The sequence below is a fragment of the Desmodus rotundus genome, chromosome 6 (assembly GCF_022682495.2).
Source record: "Desmodus rotundus isolate HL8 chromosome 6, HLdesRot8A.1, whole genome shotgun sequence".
NCBI classification, from domain to species: domain Eukaryota; kingdom Metazoa; phylum Chordata; class Mammalia; order Chiroptera; family Phyllostomidae; genus Desmodus; species Desmodus rotundus.
In genome coordinates this window covers 63,956,706-63,981,562 of record NC_071392.1, presented here as the reverse complement: position 1 = coordinate 63,981,562, position 24,857 = coordinate 63,956,706, and the positions used below count along the sequence as shown (strand labels likewise).

General features: G+C 38.0%; 1 protein-coding gene across 3 annotated transcripts in view; it reads right to left on the bottom strand.

Annotated features, from left to right (window-relative positions):
* MET (MET proto-oncogene, receptor tyrosine kinase) overlaps positions 1–24,857 on the bottom strand; it is a 147,240-nt gene that overhangs the window by 3,274 nt on the left and 119,109 nt on the right. For 2 of the 3 annotated variants that reach the window (XM_024555773.3, XM_045191475.2), the window contains 8 exons: positions 24,567–24,713; positions 22,702–22,858; positions 22,366–22,506; positions 18,975–19,205; positions 16,947–17,027; positions 14,951–15,132; positions 11,895–12,004; positions 10,527–10,692 (listed from right to left, as the gene is read on the bottom strand). In XM_024555773.3, coding sequence (XP_024411541.1) covers positions 10,527–10,692; positions 11,895–12,004; positions 14,951–15,132; positions 16,947–17,027; positions 18,975–19,205; positions 22,366–22,506; positions 22,702–22,858; positions 24,567–24,713 — 1,215 coding nt within the window. The remainder of the gene's footprint in view (positions 1–10,526; positions 10,693–11,894; positions 12,005–14,950; positions 15,133–16,946; positions 17,028–18,974; positions 19,206–22,365; positions 22,507–22,701; positions 22,859–24,566; positions 24,714–24,857) is intronic. The other variant, XM_045191474.2, reaches the window with a different exon arrangement.

Genomic DNA, 24,857 nt, shown 5'->3' with positions numbered 1-24,857 from the left:
CCAAGGTAGAATGACACAATGAGACTAAGTCAGTATGTGCAGGTCACCTCTGGGCATAGGACCCAGGAAATCAGTTCTTTCTTAGCAACACTTACAGACGAAGAGGAACATAGGGAGGCCCTGAGAAAAAAAGGAGTTTGGAGGAGAAGAATAATACAGACTGGACAGGTGGAGTAGGAGAACATAATATTGAGAAGCACGTGTAGCTCATAACACTCAACAAGAAGAATAAGGCATGTCTTTGAACATGGTGGCCAAAAGAAAGAAATCAAGTAGGTACTGCAATTGCTAATACAATCTCCATTAATGATTCTTTCCTTTTGCCCAACTGCAAGAACGCTTAAAGGCCACTGACAGCCTTGATCCAAACAGAGAAAACAAACTCTTTCCCACATAGGAACTAGATAACTTTGTTGTCTTCTGCAGCCTTTCAAAATCAAAGCATTCAAAGCCTGCAAATCTTATGAGTCGCTTCTGGCAACTTCATTGTGTAAACCTTCAAGTTCCAAAATGTGCACGAAAATTTAATTCATTTAACAAGTATCTGCTGATTATATACAAGTAGGTGATTCCCCAAGTTACTGGATAAGTCCAGGGTTTATCCAGGGTTTAAACAGGGTTTAGAGTATTATGCAATTAACTGTCATGTAGAACAGTAAAATATAGAACAGTAATACAAAAGAGGTGTAAATGTTGTGAAAAGTCGAGATAATAGTGGAGTACTGAAAGGGGCTTCAGAAAGAAAGTGACAGTAAAGTGAGTCTTGAAGGCAAGAGAGAATTTGTTTTATAGGTGCAGGTAATGCCAGGACAGAGAGTATTCCAGATGGAGGGAGTGGGCCCAGGGGTGACAGTACACGTGCCTTTATTGAATTATAAGTACAATAGTCACTGCTTGGTGTGTGGACTAGGTGAAGGGATGAAGGATAACATATCAGGTTGAAAGGGGACCGTGAAATTGATGAGACATGCCTGCAGTTGAGCTCTAGGAGACTGCATCTTGTAAATACTATGCTTTAGACACATCGAAGAAGCCAATTCATAAGGTAAAGACAAGTCAGAAGATTTCTGGAAGACAGAAGCCTATGAGACTGAACTTCCAAATTAGGGTGGTGGGAGATTGTATGTGTCATATAATAAGCTGGGCACAGTGTCATGCCCTTTAAAAAATGATTATCTTAGCCCTGACTGGTGTGGCTTGGGGGGTTGGATGTCGTCCTGCAAACTGAAAGGTCGCTGGGTCGATTCCTGCTCAGGCCACATCCCTAAATTGCAGCCCAGGTCCCTGGTTGGGGGTGTGCAAGAGGCAACCATCAATGTTTTTCACACACATCAGTGTTTCTCTCCCTCTTTCTTCTTCCCTTGTCCTCTCTTTAAAAACAAATAAGTAAAATCTTTAAAAAAATGATGATCTTATCAATAGATGCAGGAAAAGCATTTGATAAGATCCAGCACCCATTTCTGATAAAAACACTCAGCAAAGTGGGAATAGAGGAAGCATTCCTCAACATAATAAAGGCCATATATGAGAGACCTACAGCCAAACATCATACTCAATGGACAAAAACTTAGAGCTTTCCCACTAAGATCAGGAACAAGACAAGGATGCCCTCTCTCACCACTCCTATTCAACATAGTACTGGAAGTTCTAGCCACAGCAATCAGACAAGAAAAAGAAATAAAAGGCATCCAAATTGGAAAGGAGGAAAAGAAACTGTCACTGTTTGCAGGTGACATGATAGTGTACATGGAAAATCCTATAGACTCCACCAAAAAACTACTTGACCTAATAAATGAATTTGGCAAAACAGCAGGATACAAAGTCAATACTCAGAAACCAAAGGCATTCCTGTATACCAACAACGAAACATCAGAAACAGAAATCAGGAAAAAAAAAATCCCATTTGATATAGCAACAAGAAAAATAAAGTACCTAGGAATAAACCTAACCAAGGAGGTAAAAGACCTGTACTCAGAAAACTACACAACACTGAAGAAAGAAATTAAGGAAGACACAAACAAATGGAAGCATGTACCATGCTCATGGATTGGAAGAATTAACATCATCAAAATGGTCATACTACCCAAAGTAATTTATAGATTCAATGCAATCCCTATTAAAGTACCCATGACATATTTCACAGATATAGAAGAAACATTTCATAAGCGACCCCGAATAGCTGCAGCAATTTTGAGAAAGAAGAACAAAGCAGGAGGAATCACAATACCCGATATCAAACTGTATTACAAGGCCACTGTAATCAAAACAGCCTGGTACTGGCATGAAAACAGGCACATAGACCAATGGAACACAAAAGAGAGCCCAGAAATAAACTCAAGTCTTTACGGTCAATTAATATTTGACAAAGGAGGCAGGAGCATAAAATGGAGCAAAAACAGCCTCTTCAACAGATGGTGTTGGGAGATCTGGACAGCCACGTGCAAAGAAATGAAACTCAATCACCAAGTTACGCCACACACAAAAATGAACTCAAGATGGATAAAAGATTTAAATATAAGTCATAACACCATAAAAGTCCTAGAGGAAAACATTGGAAGGAAAATCTCAGACATTCCAAGCAGCAACATCCTCACAGACACATCCCCTAAAGCAAGGGACATAAAGGAAAGAATAAACAAATGGGACCTCATCAAAAGAAAAAGCTTCTGCATGGCTAAAGAAAACAACACTAAAATACAAAGAGAACCAACAGTATGGGGAAAAATATTTGCCAATGATACCTCAGACAAGGGCCTGATCTCCAAACTATATAAAGAACTCACACAACTCCACTCCAGGAAGACAAACAACCCAATTAATAAATGGGCAAAGGACTTGAACAGACACTTCTCCAGGGAAGACATCCAGAGGGCCCAGAGACATATGAAAAGATGCTCAGCATCACTAGCCATCAGGGAGATGCAAATTAAAACCACAATGAGGCACCATCTCACACCAGTCAGAGTGGCCAACATAAACAAATCCACAAACAAATGTTGGAGAGGATGCGGAGAAAAGGGAACCCTCGTGCAGTGTTGGTGGGAATGCAGACTGGTGAGGCCACTGTGGAAAACAGTATGGAATTTCCTCAGAAAACTAAAAATGGAACTGCCCTTTGACCCAGCAATTCCACTGCTGTTATACCCTAAGAACCCTGAAACACCAATCCAAAAGAACCTATGCACTCCAATGTTCATAGCAGCACTATTTACAATAGCCAAGTACTGGAAGCAACCTAAGTGCCCATTAGCAAATGAGTGGATCCAAAAACTATGGTATATTTACACAGTGGAATTCTACACAGCAGAGAGAAAGAAGGAGCTTATACCCTTTGCAACAGCATGGATGAAACTGGAGAGCATTATGCTAAGTGAAATAAGCCAGAAGGTGAGGGACAAATACCCTATGATCTCACCTTTAACTGGAACATAATCAATAGAAGAAAAAAGCAAACAAAATATAACGAGAGACATTGAAGTTAAGAACATCTAACAATAGCCAGGGTGGAGTGGGGAGGGGACAGTGAGGAGAGAGGGTTACAGGAACTACTACAAAGGACACATGGACCAAATCAAGGGGTAGGGTGGAGGTGAGGGAGGCAGGTGGGTTCAGCTGGGGTGGGTTGGAGGGATGGGGAGAAAAGGCATACAACTGTAACTGAATAACAATAAAAATTAAAAAAAATAAATAAAAATGATGATCTTATCTAATCCTTATAACCCTGTAATGTAATCAGTTTCATAGATGCTTTAAGGATGAGGAAACCAAAGTTCTGAGAGACTGATTAGTTGTTTGTGATCAGGTCTCTCTACCCAATAGCCTCGACTATAGGTGCGTCTGGGAGCAAATTCACAAAAAAAGGGGTAAATTTCTGAGCCATAATTTGGATTCAGAGGAGAGTTGGAGGACTTATGGGACAGGAGAGGTGAGAGGGCAGCGGTTTCTAAGAAAAGCAGGCCCCCTTAACCGCTTTGCACTGACAGGATAATGGGGGGTAAGTGAAGAAGGAGCATGATATTGACCAAGAGAGAGGATGGAGGAGGGGGAGACACAGAGGGAAGAAGGTGTGGATGTGTGTGCATTAGGAATGAGGGAAACAAGTCAGTTTTAGTTTCAAGACAGGAAAGCTCTACCATTCACACTTACTGCATGAATAGTCAAGCCATTCTGAACATCTGAGCATTGGAAGTGAGCTCATCTGAAGAATCTCTGCCCAACTTTATCAAAAAGGTAAAGATCAAAGAGATTGTTGTAAACTACAAAAAAGGGTCACTGCTGATGTAAGCAAGGAATGGAGTCAGCCAGACTTGAGCATTCAAGAGGAGGAAAACTGAGATACAACACAATTTGTAAAACAACCACAGTTGAGAAAAAATGGGTATATTGATAAAATTTTATCATTGAGTAAATTTTAATAAATTTTCTATAAAATTATAAAATTCTACTCCTTGCAAGATATCAGTAAAATAATGAAAAGGCAAGCCACATGCAAGAAAAATATATTTGCAAAAACATGTACCTGCATCCAAAAAATATATAGAACCTAACAATTCAGTAATAAAAAATAAACAACCCAATTACAGAAACCCAGAAAATAAATTTTAAAACTTAAAAGGGTGGGCAAAAGTTTTAAGTAGGCACTTTACTAATGGAGATATAAGAATGGCAATTGGCACATGAAAACATGTTCAGCATCATTAGTCATTAGGCAAGTGTGGATTAAAAAGAAAATGAGACACCACTACAACCTCTTCGAATGGCTAAAACACCCAAAATTGACAATGGCAAGTGCTGATGAGAACGCTGAACAACTGAAACTCTCATGTATTACTGGTGGGAGTATAAAATGGTACAGCATGTGTGGAAAAACAGGTGGCAGTCTCACATAAAGTTAAACATAACACTTATCTTACAACCCAGTAATCCTACTTCTAGATATTTGTCCAAAAGAAATAAAAATTATGTTTACACACAAAAAAACTGTTAAGCAAATGTTAAGGCTGTTATAATTACAGATAACTTTCATATGTAATTACTTTATGAAAAACAGTACAATTTCTTTAAAACATTAAAAATAGCACTACCAAACAATCCAGCAATCCCACTTTTGGGTATATAACCAAAAGAATTGAAAAAGGATCTTGAAGAGATATTTGCACACCCATGTTCATAGCAACATTATTCCAATAACCAAGAGATGGAAGCAACCTAAATGTCCATTGATAGATGGGCAAAGAAAATGTGGTATATTCATGCAATGAAATATTATTTAGCTTTAAAAAGAAGGAAATCCTGTCATATGCTACAACATGGATGAACCTTGAGGACATTATACTAAGTAAAATAATCCAGTCACAAAAAGATAATACATGATTCTACTTATATGAGGTACTTAAGATAGTCAAACTCTTAGAGACAGAAAGTAGAATGTGGTTGCCAAGAGGCTGGGGGGAGGGGAAAATGGGAAGTTGTTCAGTGGATATAGAATTTCAGTTTTACAAGATGAAGAAATTCCAGAGATCTGTTGCATAACAGTGTGTATATAGTTAACACTGTGGTACTGTACACTTAAAGATGGTTAATTTTATTTTGTATTTTTTACCAAAACAAAAAATGAAGTCAACTACTGATACATTGATACTATTGATAAACATGGATGACTCTTATGTGTTATGCAAAGGGAAAAGAGACAAACTCAAATGCTACTTAGGTATGATTCCATTTAGATGACATGATTGAAAAGGTAAAACTATAGAGACAGAAAACAGACCAGTGGTTTCCAGGTGCTAGGGGTTGACCACAAAAGGGCACAAGGAAATTTTCTGGAATGATAGAACTGTTCTATATCTTGGTTGTGGTGCTGGTAGTGGTCACACAGTTTGAAGAGCTGGCAAAAGTAAAGAAAACACAGCCAAGAAGCAAGAGGAAAACCAGATGGAACAATGCCCCCAGAAATGAAAGGAGGCAGAAATTTCAAGAAGGAAGGTGCAGTCAACAGTGTTAAATGCTACAGAATGATGAAGCAGGATGAAATGGGCCTGCTTCATCATTCAATCGGTTTGAATGGGCTTGAAGAGTATTCAGATTTTAGCTGAACTCCATCTGGGCATTTGCAAGAAAATGGACCTTTCTATAAGCAGCAAGTTTTTGCTTGTAGGTGTTAACATACATACAGAATATTATATGCTTTTGGAAATGTTCCATGTCAGCATTCAAAAGGTTGTGCTGTCCTGGAAATGAAACTTTATGCAAATTTATCCATGCAATCGATAGCCATTTGCCAAAACAGCATTGTGTATGGATTACTCAGGTTCACCCTTTAGGTAGCACAACATAGTGTCTTTGAATGCAAGAGAGACACAGCATTTCATATCTGCAGAGGCCTAATCAATATTTGAGTGACAGTTGCTCGGTGAGAAGTGGTGGCCTCCAGATGGCATATGTATGTTTGTGGAGGCAGTGGTGTGTTGGGGGGAGGAGGGCGTTTCAAAGAGCTCTGAATTCCCACTCTTGTCTTGAACACCCAAAATTTCATCAGGCTCTTTTTATTTTGTTTTAACAGCTTTGTTGAGATATAATTTATATATGATATAATTCGCCGGCTGTAGTGTATACTTGATGATGTTTACTAAATTTATATAATTGTGCAGCTATCATCATGATTCAGTTTTATATCAATTCCAACACCCCAGAATGTTCCCTCATCCCCGTTTATAGTTAATCTTCACTCCTACCCTCAGACCTAGGCTCTGGAATTTGCCGTCTCTAGGGTTTTATGTCTTTCTAGAAATTTCATGTACTAAATGGAATCATTCAATATGTGATCTATTGAGGCTGACTTTAAAAAAATTTTTTATTGTTATTCAGTTACAGTTGTATGCCTTTTCTCCCCATCCCTCCACCCCACCCCAGCCAAACCCACCTCTCTCCCCCGCCTCCACCCTCCCCCTTGATTTGGTCCATGTGTCCTTTATAGTAGTTCCTGTAAACCCTTCTCCCCACTGTGCCCTCCCCACTCCCCTCTGGCTATTGTTAGATTGTTCTTAACTTCAATGTCTCTCGTTATATTTTGTTTGCTTTTTTCTTCTATTGATTATGTTCCAGTTAAAGGTGAGATCATATGGTATTTGTCCCTCACCGCCTGGCTTATTTCACTTAGCATAATGCTCTCCAGTTCCATCCATGCTGTTGCAAAGGGTATAAGCTCCTTCTTTCTCTCTGCTCCATAGAATTCCATTGTGCAAATATACCATAGTTTTTGGATCCACTCATTTGCTGATGGGCACTTAGGTTGCTTCTAGTACTTGGCTATTAACATAATGTTTTTGAGGTTTATTCATATTGTAGCATGCATCAGTAGTTCCAATGTTTTCATGTTTGTATTAGCTGGCTTATCATACATCCTTTTGATAAAATGTCTATTCAAATCTTTATCCTATATTTTAAAAGTGGGCATTTTGTCTTCTACGAGTTGGTTCTGGCTCTTAATGGTAGACTGACAGTTAAGTCTGAATGAATATTATGTTCTTTGAGGATGGGTTAAATCTCCCTATCTTATGCTTCTATCTTCTGCCATCACAAATATGTCCCAGCCTAGCTCTCTAGTACCCACTTCTTTTGTCTCTTTCAGAATCTTTAAGGATCAGAATACCAGGTATTATGCTCTGCTATGTGCTATCTCATTTTCTTAGTGGTCTTAACCTCCCTGAAGTCCCATTCCTCCACCATGCCCTGCAATGAACTTATTTATTGAAAACAAACTCCCCAGTTACCCTCAACTTATTTATAATGTCTCCACCACCTACTCATAATAGCTGAAACTTGGCATTAACTTGAAGACCAAAATTTCTTTGAAACTCTTACCAATCAAGGCCACACCTCTCCCTCTTGCTGACCCCCAAGGAGGGGGGTAAATGGCTTCTCAGTTCCAAAACCTCACTGAGATCTCTGTCCCTTGTTATTTCCCAATAGCTGCCAACCCTTTTCCTTTTGACGTTCTCTCCATTAGCATTATTTTCTGCCTATTTTGTTTGTTGATGTCATGGATTTGTACTTTTTCCTTTTTCAGTTGTTATCCTCAAAAACTGAAATATCAATGTTTCTATACCTCTAGGCATCATAGTCCTCTTGACTTACTACATGCAAATAGAGTAAGTGTACTCTCTTACCAAGGCTCCTCAGCACACTCTAGGCCTCTGAACTGATTCAGTTTCTAAGACCCTTCTTGTGTGCTGAACAGCACTGGACCCTCTGGAGCATCCCGTTTCTTCTTGACGCTTTCTCTTCTCCAACTTTCATGAAAATCTCTTCTCCTGGGTCTTTTACCTTTCTGTTTTTTCTCCCTCACTTTGTATATATAGGTTCTCCCTAATAATTACTTTTGGACTGTCAGAAGCATATTTTCAGCCTTGGCTTCTGTCATAGACTAAACTGTGTTCTCCCAAAATTCATGTGTTGAAGTTCTCTCAGTGTGAGGGGATTAGGAGGTGGGGCTTTTGGGAGGTAATTAGGTTTAGATGAGGAGATGAGGGTGGGGCCATCATGATGGGATTCATACCCTTATAGGAAGATATACCAGAGAGCTTGCCTTCTCCCTGTCCATCACATGAGGACACATTGAGAAGGTGGTCACGTAAAGTCAGGAAGAAGGCTCTCTGATCTTGACTGGGCCATGCTGGCCTGATCTCAGAACTTCCAGCCTCCAGAACTGTGAGCAATGTCTGTTGTTTAAACCACCTGGTCTATAGTTTTTGTCATGACAGCCTGAACTGATACAGTGAAAGAGGTGAAGTGGCAGATCCACATTTCCAATTGCCTGATGGATCTCTCTTTCTGGATGTCCTACTCTCAAGTCAAACCACTCAGCTTGGTAGTTTTCCTCCTAAACTAGCTTTTGCTCCTATGCTTCACGTATTTGTTACTCTACCAGCATATAACTTACTCACCTTTAACTTTTATCAATTTCTTGCTGCATATTGTTGATTTTACCTCTGAGATACTTTTCCTTCTATCTGTTCTTTTCTGTTCTCACAGTTTCTATATTATTTCAAGTTCTACTTTGTCTTTTGGTATCTAACTCCTCCCAAATCATTTTACACAATAAAGGAAGACTGTAGTCTAATCTAATTATACTATGTTTTCAAAGTACAATGTTTTCATATGGCCACAGAATAAATTACAGACTCCCTAGCTTGCTTTCCAAGGATATAGTATGAAGGTATTTTTCTCATTTTGTTCTCATAACTCTCCTCTGCCCTCTAGTTTTGCCAATCACTCCACGCTTCCTGTTTCCATAGAACTTTAAAGATGTGTATACTTTCCTGCCCCTTTGTCTCACCTGGATTTGTATTGCTTATTTCATTGCCCATTCCATCCTCCTTTAAGGCTCATTTTGAAACTGAGGATCCTTTAACTTTGATTAAATTTAGCTTTAAATTGTAGTTCTAGACATCATATTTCACTCTCTTTTTCTACACCCCTAGCTTTTACCCTGGAAAATCAGCAAACCCTGAGGCTGCATAAGACAATATCGGGGACCTGACTAATGATTACATGGTCAGGGACTCTGGCAGGCTAAAGATAACATCTAGACCTAAGTTATGTTTCAGTTTCTACACCTGAAGGTGGAACAACTCCCTGTCTACTTTCCCATGAATCTAGACCTAAGATCTGTCCTCAAGACCTGAAAAAGTGATTTATTACCATTATTTCACCTCCAACCAATCAGCTTCCAGCATAACCCCAAGCCCCCTAACCCACAGTGTCTTGTGATTTTGCCCTGTGTAATCTGTAACCTACATGCTACCAGGGAATTTGGACTTTTGAGTATTAGCTTCCTATTCTCCATTCATAATAAAATGTGAAAGATGGCACCATTCATAATAAAATAGCCAAATATTTCTCCACTGCAATTCTCTGGTTCTAGTGTTTGGCTCTGCTAGCACCAAGTGGATGAACTCTTTCTGCTCTGTAACAATTTCAAGCACCGTCCTTTCCTCCAGGTGGAAGACCCAGGGGTCAGTACTCAGGTCCATGTTCTGTGAGAGGAGGATAACCTTTGCAGAGAAAGGAGAGTATATTGCTAGCTAGGTGCGGGAATAATGACTTCATTGCTAGACCTGCCTCAGTTACAGCTTCCAGATGTCTCAAGATGGAATTCTTGTTGCCATGAATTTTTGAGCTATGAGTGGCTGGGCTAATCCCAGTCTACTTTGTGGGATGGATATACTTTCTCTTTCCTATTGAGCTAAGCTCCTGGAGGACAGGGTTCACACCTGGTTGGGCTTCCTAAGAATTTAGGATGGTACCCTGCTAGACAAATGTTTTTGAATAAATTAATTTATAAAAAGATACTTTGAGTACCTGTTAAGACAATCAGTCCACTTTTACTTATGAAGAAAACCAAAATTAGTGATGTTAAAGGCTTCTTTTCTTTTTTAAAAAAATTAAGTAGCCATGAAACTACTAAAAATTTGGGGTATGAAAGTAAAAGAGGAGAAGATCAGGGGTGATCAATAATACATTACCACATCTGACTTGGTGGTAAACTTCTGAGTTTGTAGACTTTCTAAAGCCATCCACTTTACTGGCAGTTTTGCTCCTGTTTTATTGTGTACACTGTAGTATTCTTTATCATACATGTCTCTGGCAAGACCAAAATCAGCAACTTTGACAGTGAATTTTTCATCCAGCCTACAAAAGGACAAATATTATTACTGGTGGCTGAAACAGACTAATTTATAGTGATGCTGAATATTTACAGAACAAGTGACTCTGTATTTGAAAACCATAAATCCATAACTTTTTCAGGGAGGGTTTCCTTTAGCCTCAATTGACTAACACTATATTACAGTAGAATTCTTAAATAAAAGTGCTTGACATTTATACTATAAATTCAACAGACTAAGGAAAGAGATCATGAATGATGTGGTATAAGAAAATTTGTTTTGCTTCAGTAGCTCTGAAGAAGTGGTAAAATTGGGCCCCCTTCCAGCTTTCCTTGGTTGCTAAATCAAGTATGCCAATGGAATAACCAAAGTAATCGCCAATAATCACTGTGAACTTATCATTAATACTGAGTTTTATAAGGGACACATGGCAGGGTGGTGTTATCTTACTTTTTCATTCTCAAATGGGCTAGGATAGTACATAAAACTTACATATTGCACCACTGAGGTAATAGAGAAACAGGACACACAGTAAAGCATCTAAGAAAAAACAGCAAGGCTCAAGAAAATCAATTTACGCTCTCTGAGGCTATGTATCCCTTTGTTTAAGTGGGCTTTTATGTTGTTACATTGACCAAAATCAAGGTAGGAAATTAACAGCACAGCTCTCTCATTCACGTATACCGTAAGCCATGAATGAGAGCTATGTAGGGGAAAGCACTGAATCAATTATAAACTGGTGACTGCTGTATTATACAACCCAGGCAGCCAGACACAAATATAGTTTTTTGTATATTCATTCCCAAATACCATTTTAGTTGGGCTTCTGCAGGCTGGCTTCAATCCACTCTAGGGAAGTGAATATGTAGGTATTTGTGTTACCAGCCTTCTCCTTTTCACTGTAAAAGGCTGAAGATCAAATTCTACCTCCCTACACTAATGCAGCGTGAAACCACAACACTGAGGTCTACTTTTAGGGAGGAAAAAAAAAGGCAAAAGCATGCAACAGCTGTTAAGACCCCCTCTGGAGAATCCCTTTTAAATTCTCCATTTGATAAGAGACTGAAAGCCCTGCCTACATCTCCAGTGTTTGCATGTGGATTTAAAACTGTAAAGGAAATAAAGAACTGTTGCATAAGAAAACTTCCTCGGTATCCTTAAACAGTGAAAACAGATTCCTCCTTGTCACTTAATTTGGACTGTGGGCACAGAGATTATTACACTTACATACAGTTTCTTGCTGCCAAGTCTCTGTGAACAAACTTTTTGCTTGCAAGATATTTCATGCCTTTGGCTACTTGAAGACCAAAACCAATAAGATCTTTCACAGTTGGGTTCTGCAATCAAAGAGAATTGGAAACACATAAACTAGGTATCTACTATTCTAGCTGTGATCTCAGAATTCTGAAATGTTTATAAGAATTATCTTGTTTTAAATGGTAACTTGTGCCTTGTTAATAATAGCAATCATTTATTAAGTACCTCCTACTGTGTGCAAAGCACCAGGCTAGATGGCTTTATAAATTTTGGCTAATCCTCGTATACTTCTGTAAGGCAGGTTGGTTATAGGGGCTCCATTTTTCAGCGGGGGAACTGGAGGTGTTTTAAAATGTAGGTTTTGTTATTATTCAGGGATGGTGAAGCCAATGGATGGGAGACAATTGCCACTGAGAGCATAGTTTGTTATAACCTACAGAAGAGGCCCACACAGGGAAGCAGTGGGGTGGTCAGGAGACAGAGGGAGGCTGATTGTGGCTTCTGTGGGAAGAAATGGTCAAGGCAACTTAAGCTGGTTTAGAATTGGCTGGTTTGAGTAATTTCAGCAGTTGGGCTTTTGGATGTAGGTGCTGTCTCTAGTTGTCTGGTATCTGGCCCTTCAGTGATTAGGGCAGGGAGATAGTGACCTACAGTGTGAAAGCCCTTTAAAGGAGGTAGTTGGGGTTTAGGCTCTGGATTGGCTGGTTTGCCTGCTCTTTGAAGGTGAGTTGTTGATCATGCTTGGGAATTTGCTAGTCCTGGGTGTGGTAGTCCCTCCAGGGTCAGCAAGGCCTCAGAACTCAGAAATACATGGTTAATGCAGGAAGTTCACAAAGAAATAAATCAGCCCCCAAATGACTCAGATGGTAAGTGGTGGAGTTAGGGTTTTAAGCTAAATCTTTTAGGCTCTAAAGCCCACAGTGTAGTGAAATCAATCACATCAGAACTCCTCCTATATATAGGTACTGACGCTTCAGCTTACAACTCCAGTGGCCTGGACCCTCATTCTGTAGGAACTCTGCCCAAAAAACTGGATGGACAGTGGGAATGTCTCTAGTGACTATAAGAACTATATCTGAAATCGTATAGATATCACTGTGGCTGGTAGCCCTACTGGTGCCTGTCCATCAGGAACAGGGTCTGTCTTCTTTAGCATTTGCTGTGGAGTTTGTGAAGTCAAGAGGCAGACAACAGGGACCCTGCAAAGAGGGCTATAGCCCTACTTAATGCACAGAGCACGCGGAGAGGCCAATTTCTTGTGTTTCTCTTCAAGACACATCTATGTTAGTGGTTGTCATTAGTATGGACTCCTTGGGTTTTAAAAGGCCATATACTTATAATAAGAAATCTCTATCATGCTTTAACCCTGGGGGCATCATATCCTGGAGAAGGTAGCACATCCAGTCAGATGAACTTATTAGGGTAACAACAAGCGTTAAAGTGGAAAAGTGGCATCTGTCAGGGCAGCTTTGTTCTTTGTAAGGTAAAGTCACCCTACCTGCAAACATTCATTGCCAGGGGGTATTTTGTTCTTTTTGCTGAACACAAATATTCCTTTATCATCGATCCTAGAGCTTATTTCTTCTGAGAAACAGAAGTTGTTTCAACAACTTCATGTTTCTGAAGTTGTTTTTGATCAAGAGTAAACTCCATTAATTCCCAAAGGACCTTGGGTACAGGAGCTAAGGAGTTGGATGCCTCCTGTGTTTTCAGTTCTGGATTCTCCTTCCTTTTTCCTCTCTGGTTCTGATCTGGCCATCATTTGCCCACCCTTTAGGTCCTATCATAAATGTCACAAGAAACCTCTGATTTGCAGGGGCCTCAAAATGTGTTTTGTAGCTCTGAGCTCATTCATTCAACAAATAGTCACTGAGAGTTTATGGGCCAAACACTCTTTTAGGTGTTAGATCTATAGCACAGACCATATACACAAAACTCCCAACCCTCAGGGGTTTGCATTTTAATGGGATATGTGTGTGTACATACACAACATTATATGCGTGTGTGTATATATATAGCTATTTATTAATTTATCATTATTTATTAATGTATTATTTATTAATTTAGCATAGCACTGTTCAATAGAAGTATAATGCAAGCCAGACATGTAAATTAACATTTTCTAACAGTCACATTAAAAAAGTAAAAAGAAACAGGTAAAATTAATTTTCACAATATATTTTTCAATCCAACATATCCAAAATATTATCATTTTAACACATAACCAACATAAGGAATGATTAATATTTTACCTTCTTATATTAAATATTCAAAACCTGGGGTGTATTCTACACCTACAGCACATCTCAGTTTGGACTAGCCACATTTTGCATGTGGCTCATTGACTCAGCCCTAGTGTATAAGGGGATGATAAGTGAGAGGGAGAAAAATAAAGCAGGGGAGAAGGGGCAGATGGAAAGCAGGAGAGGGGGTGGGTCAATTGCCATTTTAGACAGGTCAGGAAACCCTCATTTTGAAGATGATATCAGGGCATAAAGCTGAAGTTGAGACATGTGGATATTTTGAGGAAAAATTGTTCAGGCGGTAGAAATAGCAAATACAAAGGTCCCGAGATAGGAGAGTGGTTGGCAAATTTGAATAATAGCAAGGGATTTATTTGTAATTAGTTCTCTAATATCTTTGCTTCTAGAGCTAACACTCCATGTGGGCTGTGGCTAATTATGCTTCTATGTCTCCTGTGCTGTGCTGTTTCTAGCACATAGTAGGGCCTTCAAGAGTACTAAATGTACCTATCAGTGGGATGGTAGAACTAGGCTGTTTGCAGGGAAGAGTCACTGCCCCTGGGGAAACCCTTCTAGGTATCACTATCTTCCCGCCAGGATAGAAAGTTTTCAGGTACAAGTAAACTGAATCAACTTCCGTACATTTGAAAGGTGCCAACATTTTATATGTGCTTTTTTTTTTCTTTCTAAAGAGCTTTAAAAATGGTTCAAAACAGGCACATTTTAGAAGGCTGGATGGCTTACAGCTAGTTCATCAGTTAGGGAGCTTGGTAATATACTTACATGAGTCTCATTTCTAATGAAATTTCGAAGATCTCCATGTTTCATGTACGGTAGGACCACCAGTGGAGACCCCTCACTTCGAAGGCAGATTCCCAAGAGTGAGAGAACATTGGGATGACTAAAATCTTTCATGATGATTCCCTCAGTCAGAAATTGGGAAACTTCTCCTAGGTCAGTGATTCCTGAGAAATCCAGTGGTGGAGACATTGATTTCATTACAAAACAATGAAAACTTTGTCATGTGCAGATAGGGAAAGCAGTGGCATATAAAACCATAGGACTCCATCTTGTTCCAATGCCTCATCCTTGGAGTGCTTTTTCACAACGTATCTGAGTGGATGCTGTTGCCCTGCACTGTGCCTTTAGGTCATCACCTGCACCCAATTTTGTAAGATAGCACCTAGCAACTAGTTTGTATCACACAGAAAAAGGAGAAGAAAGCAGGCCCGTCAATTTCTGTAGTGCCAGTTTCGGGCAGGGGTTGGAGATTTTTTTGTAGAGCCAGACAGTTAATATTTTCTGGCTTTGTGGGTCATATGATTTCAAATACTCAACTCTGCCATCATAATGCAAAAGCAGCCACAGACCATGAGCAGCTAAGTCTCAATAAACTATTTTGGAAAACAGGTGGCCGGCCATAGTTTTCTGATCTCTGGACTGGGAGAATTTGAAGACCAATCATTGTCACGTATCTAAGTAAACTTTTTCTGTTTCTCATCACTTCTACATAGAGATTGTGAAGGCTTGATACTAGTCAACATTAATGAAGAGTTAACAGCTTAATTTATTAATCTAACATCAGTGCCCATGATGATATTGTTTTACAAATGCAATGCATTCTGAAACTGGGAAGTCCATAGAGATCAATGCACACCAGGGACAGAGAAAGAATTCTTGGTGTTAGGATTGTTCTTAATACAATTGGCCATGGTGCTCTCTTGTGAGGCAAATTTATTGAAAATCATACTTAATCCATCACAGTGTATAGTTAGATTTTATATAAACTGTCTCTTTAATTACCTTGTGATCAGACTTCCAACAAAATCAACCATGTAGCATGGAGATTTATGTGTAAAAAGGGCTGAAATTGTTCTGACAATAATGTATCTTGAAGAAAAACCTTTCACTTGTGCATTTAAATTTTATTTTTCAATATAAATTTGTAATATAGATGGTTAGCATTTTGTGGGATGTTCCAAATTATGAGCAAAAAATTTGGAAATTTAGAAAAGGCCAGCACATGGACTTTACATGTAAGGCCTGTCAGCAAAGGTGGAGCCAGGGAAATGCTAGTATGAGGAGTACATTGGGTTGTACAAAATAGTAATTTATGCCATAATTATGGTCACCAGTAAAGTCTTAGTTTTTGTTTGAAAGCATTGCTTACTGTTTAAACAGAGTATGCATGCATTCCACTTTTAAAAGTTTCTCAATAACTGCTAAAATTAAAAAAAATTTCCTAACATTAAAAGGGAGGTAAGTTTTACTTGTTTAGAAAGTTCATTATGTGGAATACCTCATTCACCAAAAATGTGGATAAATGAGGTATTATCATATTTACAATTTTTCAATTTTATGCCAACATATTTTTATCCTGTTTGTCTTATTTCATTTTTTATCTTTTTAATGGGCTGAAAAATAATTATAATAATGCCTGTGGGTAAAATGAGTCATTACTATTGTATGTGCCAGCATGCTTCCAATAGTTTCCATAAATGTCACTTGCAAAACAAATATTATAAACCAAACATAGTTAAATGATACTCAGCTCATCCAAGAACCTCATTTCTCTTATGCTCTAACTTATGAGGGTCCTGAGGGATAACTTTTGAGGAAATAACTCAATAAGAATTTAGAACAAATTTTCAGGAATAGGTCCATAATTCCAGCAGTAGCTGATTTTCCACAAGGGGAAGTGTAAATCAACAGTTTATTATAAACTATTAGTTTGCAAACTGCAAAATTGAACTCCACTGTTAAATAAAATATAACTTACTATTCAAGGATTTCACAGCACAATGAATTTTCTTGTCATCATTTTCCAACAAAGTCCCATGGTATACGCACCCAAAATGACCTACATGAAAGAAGGTGCTTGGTTAGTACTGCATTGCTTTAAACTGTGTAATAATTACTTACTAAGCCCTTTATGATCTTCATTTCCTTTTTTTTTACATGACAAAAAATACATTGTTTCTTCTGCTTTTGATTAATAATATCACTCTGTGAGTATGTTTGTGAATACAAGGTGGGGCAAAAGTAGGTTTACAGTTGTTCATATGGAAAATGGTACAATAATTGGTAAATAATAATATAAGAATAAACTGATATAACTATGATTAAAGGCTAAATATAATAAAATACTCAATCATAGTGAAACCAGTGAAAACAGGAGTTACATCTACCTTGAAAAATTTTATTATTTTTAAGGATAAAAGAATGTCTTATAAATATGAAAATAAAGTTTTGCCTACATGAATTACATTAAAATAAAGCTCTCTACATTCCAATAAGCTGAAATGAAATAAAAATGTGTGACCATTAGAAGTAAGATTAGCATTATAGAATAAGGATTTCCCCCATTAGTCACCAGTTAATATGTAATCCAGGTTGGCCAAAACTGCAAGGAAATAACCCAAATGAAGCAAATTCACTGAGTCATTCCATCCAGTTCTCTCTGGCTTTAGCCACATCACTTTCCCAATAACAGCCTTTCATCCAGTGGCAGTAATTTTCCCCAGAGGTGCCAAATGTCTGATAGCCGTGTAAGTCACTCATTAACTAATTCCTCTAACCAGCCAAGGCTCCCTGGATGCCTCGGGTGTGAGTGTCAGTCATTAGTCTGCCTTCTCATAATGAAAAGATGGATTTAAAAAACCCTATGATCTCAAGGGCTCACATTCTACTGGGGAAAACATATAAATAATAGTTAATATTTATAGAATCACTAATGATTATTACTGCTTAAGAGAAATAATTGCCATTCAGTACTTTCACGATAAAAATAAAAAATTCTAATTTTATAATGCATAGAATTAGAACATAATTAGTGAGGCCACACACTCAAACTGGTGCAATTACTGGAGTTTATAGGCTGGTAAGAGAACTGTAAATTACTCTGATGTGAAACATGTTTATTAACTGTGAAGTTGCTATTAGGGAGGAGGAGCAGGCTAAGCATTAAAATCTGGAGTATATGATAGAGGAATGTGTGGGTGCTCTCCCAGGAAAATGGGAAGGCCTTGTGTTCAAATAAGGCAAATCATTCCACCAGCTTCTTCTGCAGTCTGCATCATGCTGGCAGATGCTTGTGCTACCTCTTGCAGCACATGCTGAATAAAAGAGATCAGCGGCCATTCAATATTAAAAAAAGCTTTTTAGAAAAGAAGGGAAGAAGAGTGGCGTTCATTTCCTGGCTTCTGGCTGGTTTCTTTTCCTGATAAATATTTCCTTCAATATTGTGTGTTAGCTATTATTGCTGCTCTGTCTGGCTTGGCTTATGAGAAATATTCATTCCTCTTTGTATAAAGAAATTGAAATGCACTGTAGATATGATATATGTTGTTTCAGATCAAGAGAATGCTACAAATTCCCTGTCTTCTGATGCTTTCTAGCAGTGTACAAACTGCTACAAACCAGGGCTTCATAGATAGTCACTGTTCTCAGAGTAAAGAAAGACTGGAAGGAGATATGAATTAAAGTATTGGAACATAAAAGAATGGTGTTTTGGAAGGAAGTAAATGGCACCTTTGAAAAAATCATGGTTGTCATTATAAAAAGGTGAGGAGGGGATGTGATTTATTTTTAGATTGTTTGGAGATTATTAAATTGCCTCCAAGGACAGGGCACGTCCCCATGGATGTTATTTGCAGGCAGTTGCCCTGCAGAACTAAATCAAGAGCACTTGTTATCACTGCTCTGTCAGTTACTTTCACCATTGTCTAAATTCCTAATCTGCAATGGCAGAAGATAAAATGCTTACTGGAAAGTCGTATTTAACAAAAAGCTGAGTGGAAACACTTACCTCTTCCTATGACTTCATTGAAATGCACAATCAGGCTACTAGGCCCAATCACTACGTGCTGGACTGCCTGAACCAGCTCTGGATTTAGAGCACTGAGGTCAATGTGGACGGTATTTTGCAGTAATGGACTGGATATATCAGAGTCCCCACCAGTCAGGATTGGGGACAGGTCCATCAGAGGATACTGCATTTGTCTGCATGACCCATTCTGAGATGAGTTAGGAAACTGCTCTGCAAGATAAAGTAAAATTATTAGGAAACAACAGCAAAACCTCACTTAGTAGAGACTGCAACAGGGGTAGTGAATTGAATTGATTATGAAGACTGATCTTTAAAATTAAAGAAATGATGCTTTTTATCATTGAATGAGGATAGGAAGAGCCTTTACATAGGAATTGGTTTAATAAAAACAGTAAGTTGGGAAAAGATATTGGCATATATACACAAACACACATACAAGTGTTTTTAAAAATGTTTTAAAATTTTTTTTAAAGCAGACTGAGCATTCACTTTGACACCTTGTTTATTCTCCTCATTTCCTTAGACATTTCTCTTTTTGCATATAACAAAAAGCCATGCTTGAAGTTCACTTTTAATGTACTATATTCTTAAGGATGGGAAGCAGCAGAAGTAGTCTGGCTTTTGAGTGACTACTGTTTATTGATAGAATTAATTGCTATTGCTCAAAACCTACATGGATTCCTGTATAGTGAAATATTTTACATATATATGTTTAGAAATATAAAATGGCTCCATTTTCAGAAATGAAGCTTTTTACATTAGTGGTAAGTTTTCCATTGTGTGATGATGGCAGCAGATTTAGTGTTACCGCCATTTAGAGAAGGCAGGTTAGAATTAGGTAACTGTACCATCCCCAGCACTTAGCTGAGGGCACTTGGAAAGGGACCAGCATTCCTTATAAACTGATCCTTGTAACCAAAGTCCTTTAAGAGCCTCAGGAAAGAAGGTACTCTGTGCAAGGTGAAGCTTTTTCACATCAGGGGTAATGAATTGCGATGTTGAGAATAAAGTTCTTAATGCCAAATAGGGCAGAGAAGCCACCAGTTGCTTTCTCTTTTCTACTGGGAATCCAGACATGTTAGGGAGAGGGAATCACATCCACAGCAATAGACCTAAAGATAAACTAAGCAAGGTATTGAATTGTATTAGTATATAACACGGGGAAAGGGGGAGGGTTATGTGTGTGTGGGGGGTTCTCCATTGGTACCAGAAAGATATCATTTGTTTGCAAATGAGCAAGAAAATTAGAATTTTATAGAGGGACATACAAAGAAAGTTGATGGTACCATAACTATTCCTAACCCCACTTAAGCTTTTAGTATTTTCCACATTGAACTGTTTGGTTAATAACAAAGCAATTAGCCCAGAGCATTAAATCTCAACGGTGGTTCCAGAAAAGCTTGGGGCCACCTATAGTTACAGTAATCACTGACTGAAAATGAGACAGATAGTGATTACATAAAGAACAAATTTAGAACACAGGGGAGTACTTGAAATGTTGGATGGGTGAGAGAAGGGGGCCCAGCTGGCTGCCTGCTCCTTTGATCCCAGAGTCTAGTCCCCTCAAATCCTCTCCAAGGGATAAGAATGCAAATGAGCCTCTCCAAACTCAGTTCCTTCACCTTCACTTCCCAGACTATTGTACCTAGAGGTCAGGGTTCTAAATTCTCAGGGTGCAGAGACTGAGGGAAATTCTTGGTCGAACACAGGAAAAAGGTCCCCTGGCATGAAAATTCTATTGACCCTGGGGTTAAGTTCAAACAGGTGCATAAGCCATTGAAACCATTAATGTGTGTTTCTGGTGTAACGTCACAGAGAATCCTAGGTCTGCATGAAAGACTGATGAAGAGGCTGTCCCCAGCACATAGACAGAGAAAAGCTTTATAGTTGCCTCTTCATTAGATGCTGACTGTGCATTTTCCTTTTTCTCTTTGGATGACCTTCTTTTGCCTATTTTACTTTTCCATGTCTCCAAGGAGCAGGTTCAGTGTAGGAAAAAGGGTAGAACTCAAGCTTCTTCCCAGTGATGATAGAGGTTTGGTGAGTAATGAAGTTGAAAGAAAATTAAGCCTTTTAAAAAATTATTTGTGAATTTTAATTATCTTATTGTAGATTAGGGCTATTAAAGGTGAAAGTAAGACAATATAAGCTTAAATATCAAAACTATAAACTGGATTTGATTTGTCCATGTTGTTAAGGGCATGGATTTTTGTAGTGGCAAATGGAGTCAGGTGGGCAAAGACAGTATTTATAGAAGTAATATAAATTTCAAAAAATAAGAGGCAGTAAATGTAAAAAAAAAGTTAAAATGTTAAATGCCTCGCTGCTCTTGCACTTGTTTGGAGGATCAAATTCTAAGTTTTCCAGTATCCTCAACTGTCGGTGACTCATTTTATTTGTCCAGTGGTAAATATTCAAACAGGGAAATCCCTGTATTTGACTCACGTCCTGTAACTTCTAAAGATAATGGAGCAGATACAATCTGGACATTTTGCTTTTACCAGGGGATTTTAAATAAAACACTGTGAAATATGCTGGTTAACCTAACCATTATTAGGCCTACTGTTTTGCGAAGTAGATGATACTAATCCCTCCTTTTTAAATTGCATAAATGAAGGTTTTTATTGGATAAAACTCAAAATATATTAAAGTCCTGGAATGCTGTGGGTAAAAGGCTGTGTACTGACTGTTCACTGAGAATCCTTCAAAGGAGTACTAAAGGTGTAATTTAAATGTTTGAGGATCAACATTTGGAGGTAAGAAATGTAGCAGTGTCAACATATACTTAAATAAATATACATTTTGCATTTTAAATGGGTTGTTCAAGAGAGCTTCACAATTTCTTAGCATTGTACTGAGATGATCAACATCTTACTTTTGCTCAAATTATTTTAAAATTAACCTTTTTGAGGGAGCAAATTGGTAGTTACGAAAACAGTCACGGGGGATGTGAAGCACAGCATAGGTAATATAGGCAATAGTACTGTAGTCACTATGTACGGTGCCAGGTGGGTACTAGACTTACTGGGAGGATCACTTTGTAAGGTAGATAAATGTCTAACCACTATGCTGTATACCTGAAACTAATATAATATTGCAAGTCAACAGTAATTGAAAAATAAAAATTAACCTTTTGTGAGAAAAGAGCTTAAAGACTCTAAAAATCTAATATAATATATAAATGAGTTCATTTAAAAATAAGAGCCTTGTAATTATGTGTCATATTAAATACTTCTTTGGCCAAAGAGAGGTAAATACTTCTTTTATATTTTTATAAAAATATAAAAGCAAAACCAAAAATAAACAACAATGCCACAACCAACTGAGGTGTATTTATAGGTATTTCTCAGAAAAATAAACTGAAATATACCTTCTGGAAAAGTAGCTCGGTAGTCTACAGATTCATTTGAAACCATTTCTGTAGTTGGGCTTACACTTCGGGCACTTACAAGCCTATCCAAATGAGGAGTGTGTACTCTTGCATCATAGCGAACTAATTCGCTGCCCAGATCTTAAAACAGAGAGAGAGAGAGAAAGAGCTCATTAAAGACTTGGCTATCATCGGTCTCAGCAGACCTTGACTGAGTGACAAGAATTCATTGGTTGTATGGATTGCATATGCAATAGTGCATATGAATCTACAAATTTAAACTGTAATGACTGCATTCTTAAGGTAACGCCTTAAAACAAACAATTAAAAACGTACCTTTAATTTGCTTTCTCCTTTTCAGCCACAGGAAAAGCCCAAGTAATAACAAGAGTATTACAGATATTGTGACAACACCAACAATCAATCCTGTGAAATTCTGATCTGGTTGAACTATTACTTTTCCAAGGACAGTTGAAGAAACTGCTTGCTTCCACTAAAAATGACAAAGAAAAGCCAGAATTTAGTTGGCTATTTTAGATCTACAAATATACTACACAGGTTGAATCACAATACCACCTGATTATGACTCTTCTGTAAGTGGCATGATTGCTTTCAGAGTAATAAGACATCCCTCAACTCCGCTCCTGTGTTTTAATAATTAGGGGCTACTGATCTCTGAAGTACCTATATGATATTTAGCTGTTTGTACTTGAAACTAGGTATTAGGGATAAAAAGCTGTCTTTGATCTTGAGAAACTGAGTTATAAAAGGGGAGGTAAACACAAATAATTATTATAATGCAATGTGATGTGTCCCATAGATGTATAAATAAAGAGTAAAAAAACAGAGACAATGGGACATTAATTCTGTCCTATAGGGTAGGGTAGAGGGAGAAGGAGACTTACCATAAGAAGTAAATGATCACTATTATGGCATAATAAAGGCTTAAAATATTTTAATATCAGTTTTGATACACAGAGGAAATCTTTGAGGTCCCTTCTAGCTCTAACATTGTATAATTTTTAGGATTTATGGTCCTTCTAAATTCCAAACTTGAAGCTCATAATTCAGCCTTAAATTTTCTAATTTTCTTTGTAGTTTTCCATTTCATAACTTTCCAGAAGATTTCAGGAACCCTTTAAAAGGTACTCATTCTCAGATAAACAAAATGTGGTATATCTACACAATGAAAAGTTCAGCCTGGTATATTTATAAAATGGAATATTCAGCCTTAAAAAGTAATGAAATTCTGACACATGCTGTAACATGGATAAACCTTGAAAACATGCTAATAAAATAAGCCAGACATAAAAGGACAGATATCAAATGACTTCACTCATATGAAATATCTAGATTAGGCAAATCTATAAAGACAGAAAGTAGATTAGAGGTTCCCAGGGGCTGGGGAAGAGGAGGGAATGTGACAGAACTGCTTCATGGTTTCAGAGTTCTGCTGGGGTGATAGAAGAGTTTTAGGATTAGAGAGTGATGATTGCATGCACATTGTGACTGTAATTAATGCCACTAAATTATACACTAAAACATCGTTAAAATGGCAAATTTTGTTATACATAGTTTATCACAAGCTCGAAATATTAATATTGTATGTGTCTCAAACCATTGAACTGTATACTTTAAATGTGTGAATTGTATGGTATGTGAGTTAATCTCAATAAAGCTCTTCAAGAAAAAAGAATGCAAAAAAAAAAATCACTCTTTCTGGTTCCAGTTTATCTGATTTAGCTGTCTACCGAAGAAGTTCCTGTAAAATAGTTTAATTTCTATTTTATTTTGTCCCATGCATACACATTCCTTTCCTTATGAGGTCCATGCATTTGAGATTACCATGGAAGGCAGCAGTATGTTGGCTCTGGCCTCCTGTGGTAGTGGGAGGTAAGGGTAGGGGCAATCTTGGATGTGTCCTTATCTCTCCTGAGAACTAGAGCAGATTTTGACAAGAGTGCGGCATGACACAAAGGGAGTGTGGCTGGGCAGGACTTTTGAGATCTACTCTCTCAAGCTTGGGAAGGAGAGTGAAACAAAAAACTCACTATTTCTAAAATAACAACCAAGAATTCAGGCTGAGCTGATGAGCCAAAGCCAACACACAAATGAGCTTTAATGATTTATTTTAAGCCTGCAAGTGACATAATTACACTAGCATCTTTATTTACATCATGAAAGGAATGCAGAAATCCCACCTCTATATTTAGCTCACTGTTCAATTTCAGCAGGTCATTGGGGACCGTACATAAAATAGCTTCAGAATGTGAGTATATAGTCTCACAGCTCTTATTTCCAACTTTTAACACTTCACCTTTAACTGCTTCAGGGTCAATGTCATTTCCCTGGAAGGAAAAAAAAAGAGGTTGTTAACACTTCACAGTTTTGCAGGAATGCTAACAATTGTGAAGGGATATAAATATATTGCAAACATAGGCCATTTTGTTTGCCAAGGCACATGATACTCAGTTTATGATATCCATTTTCAT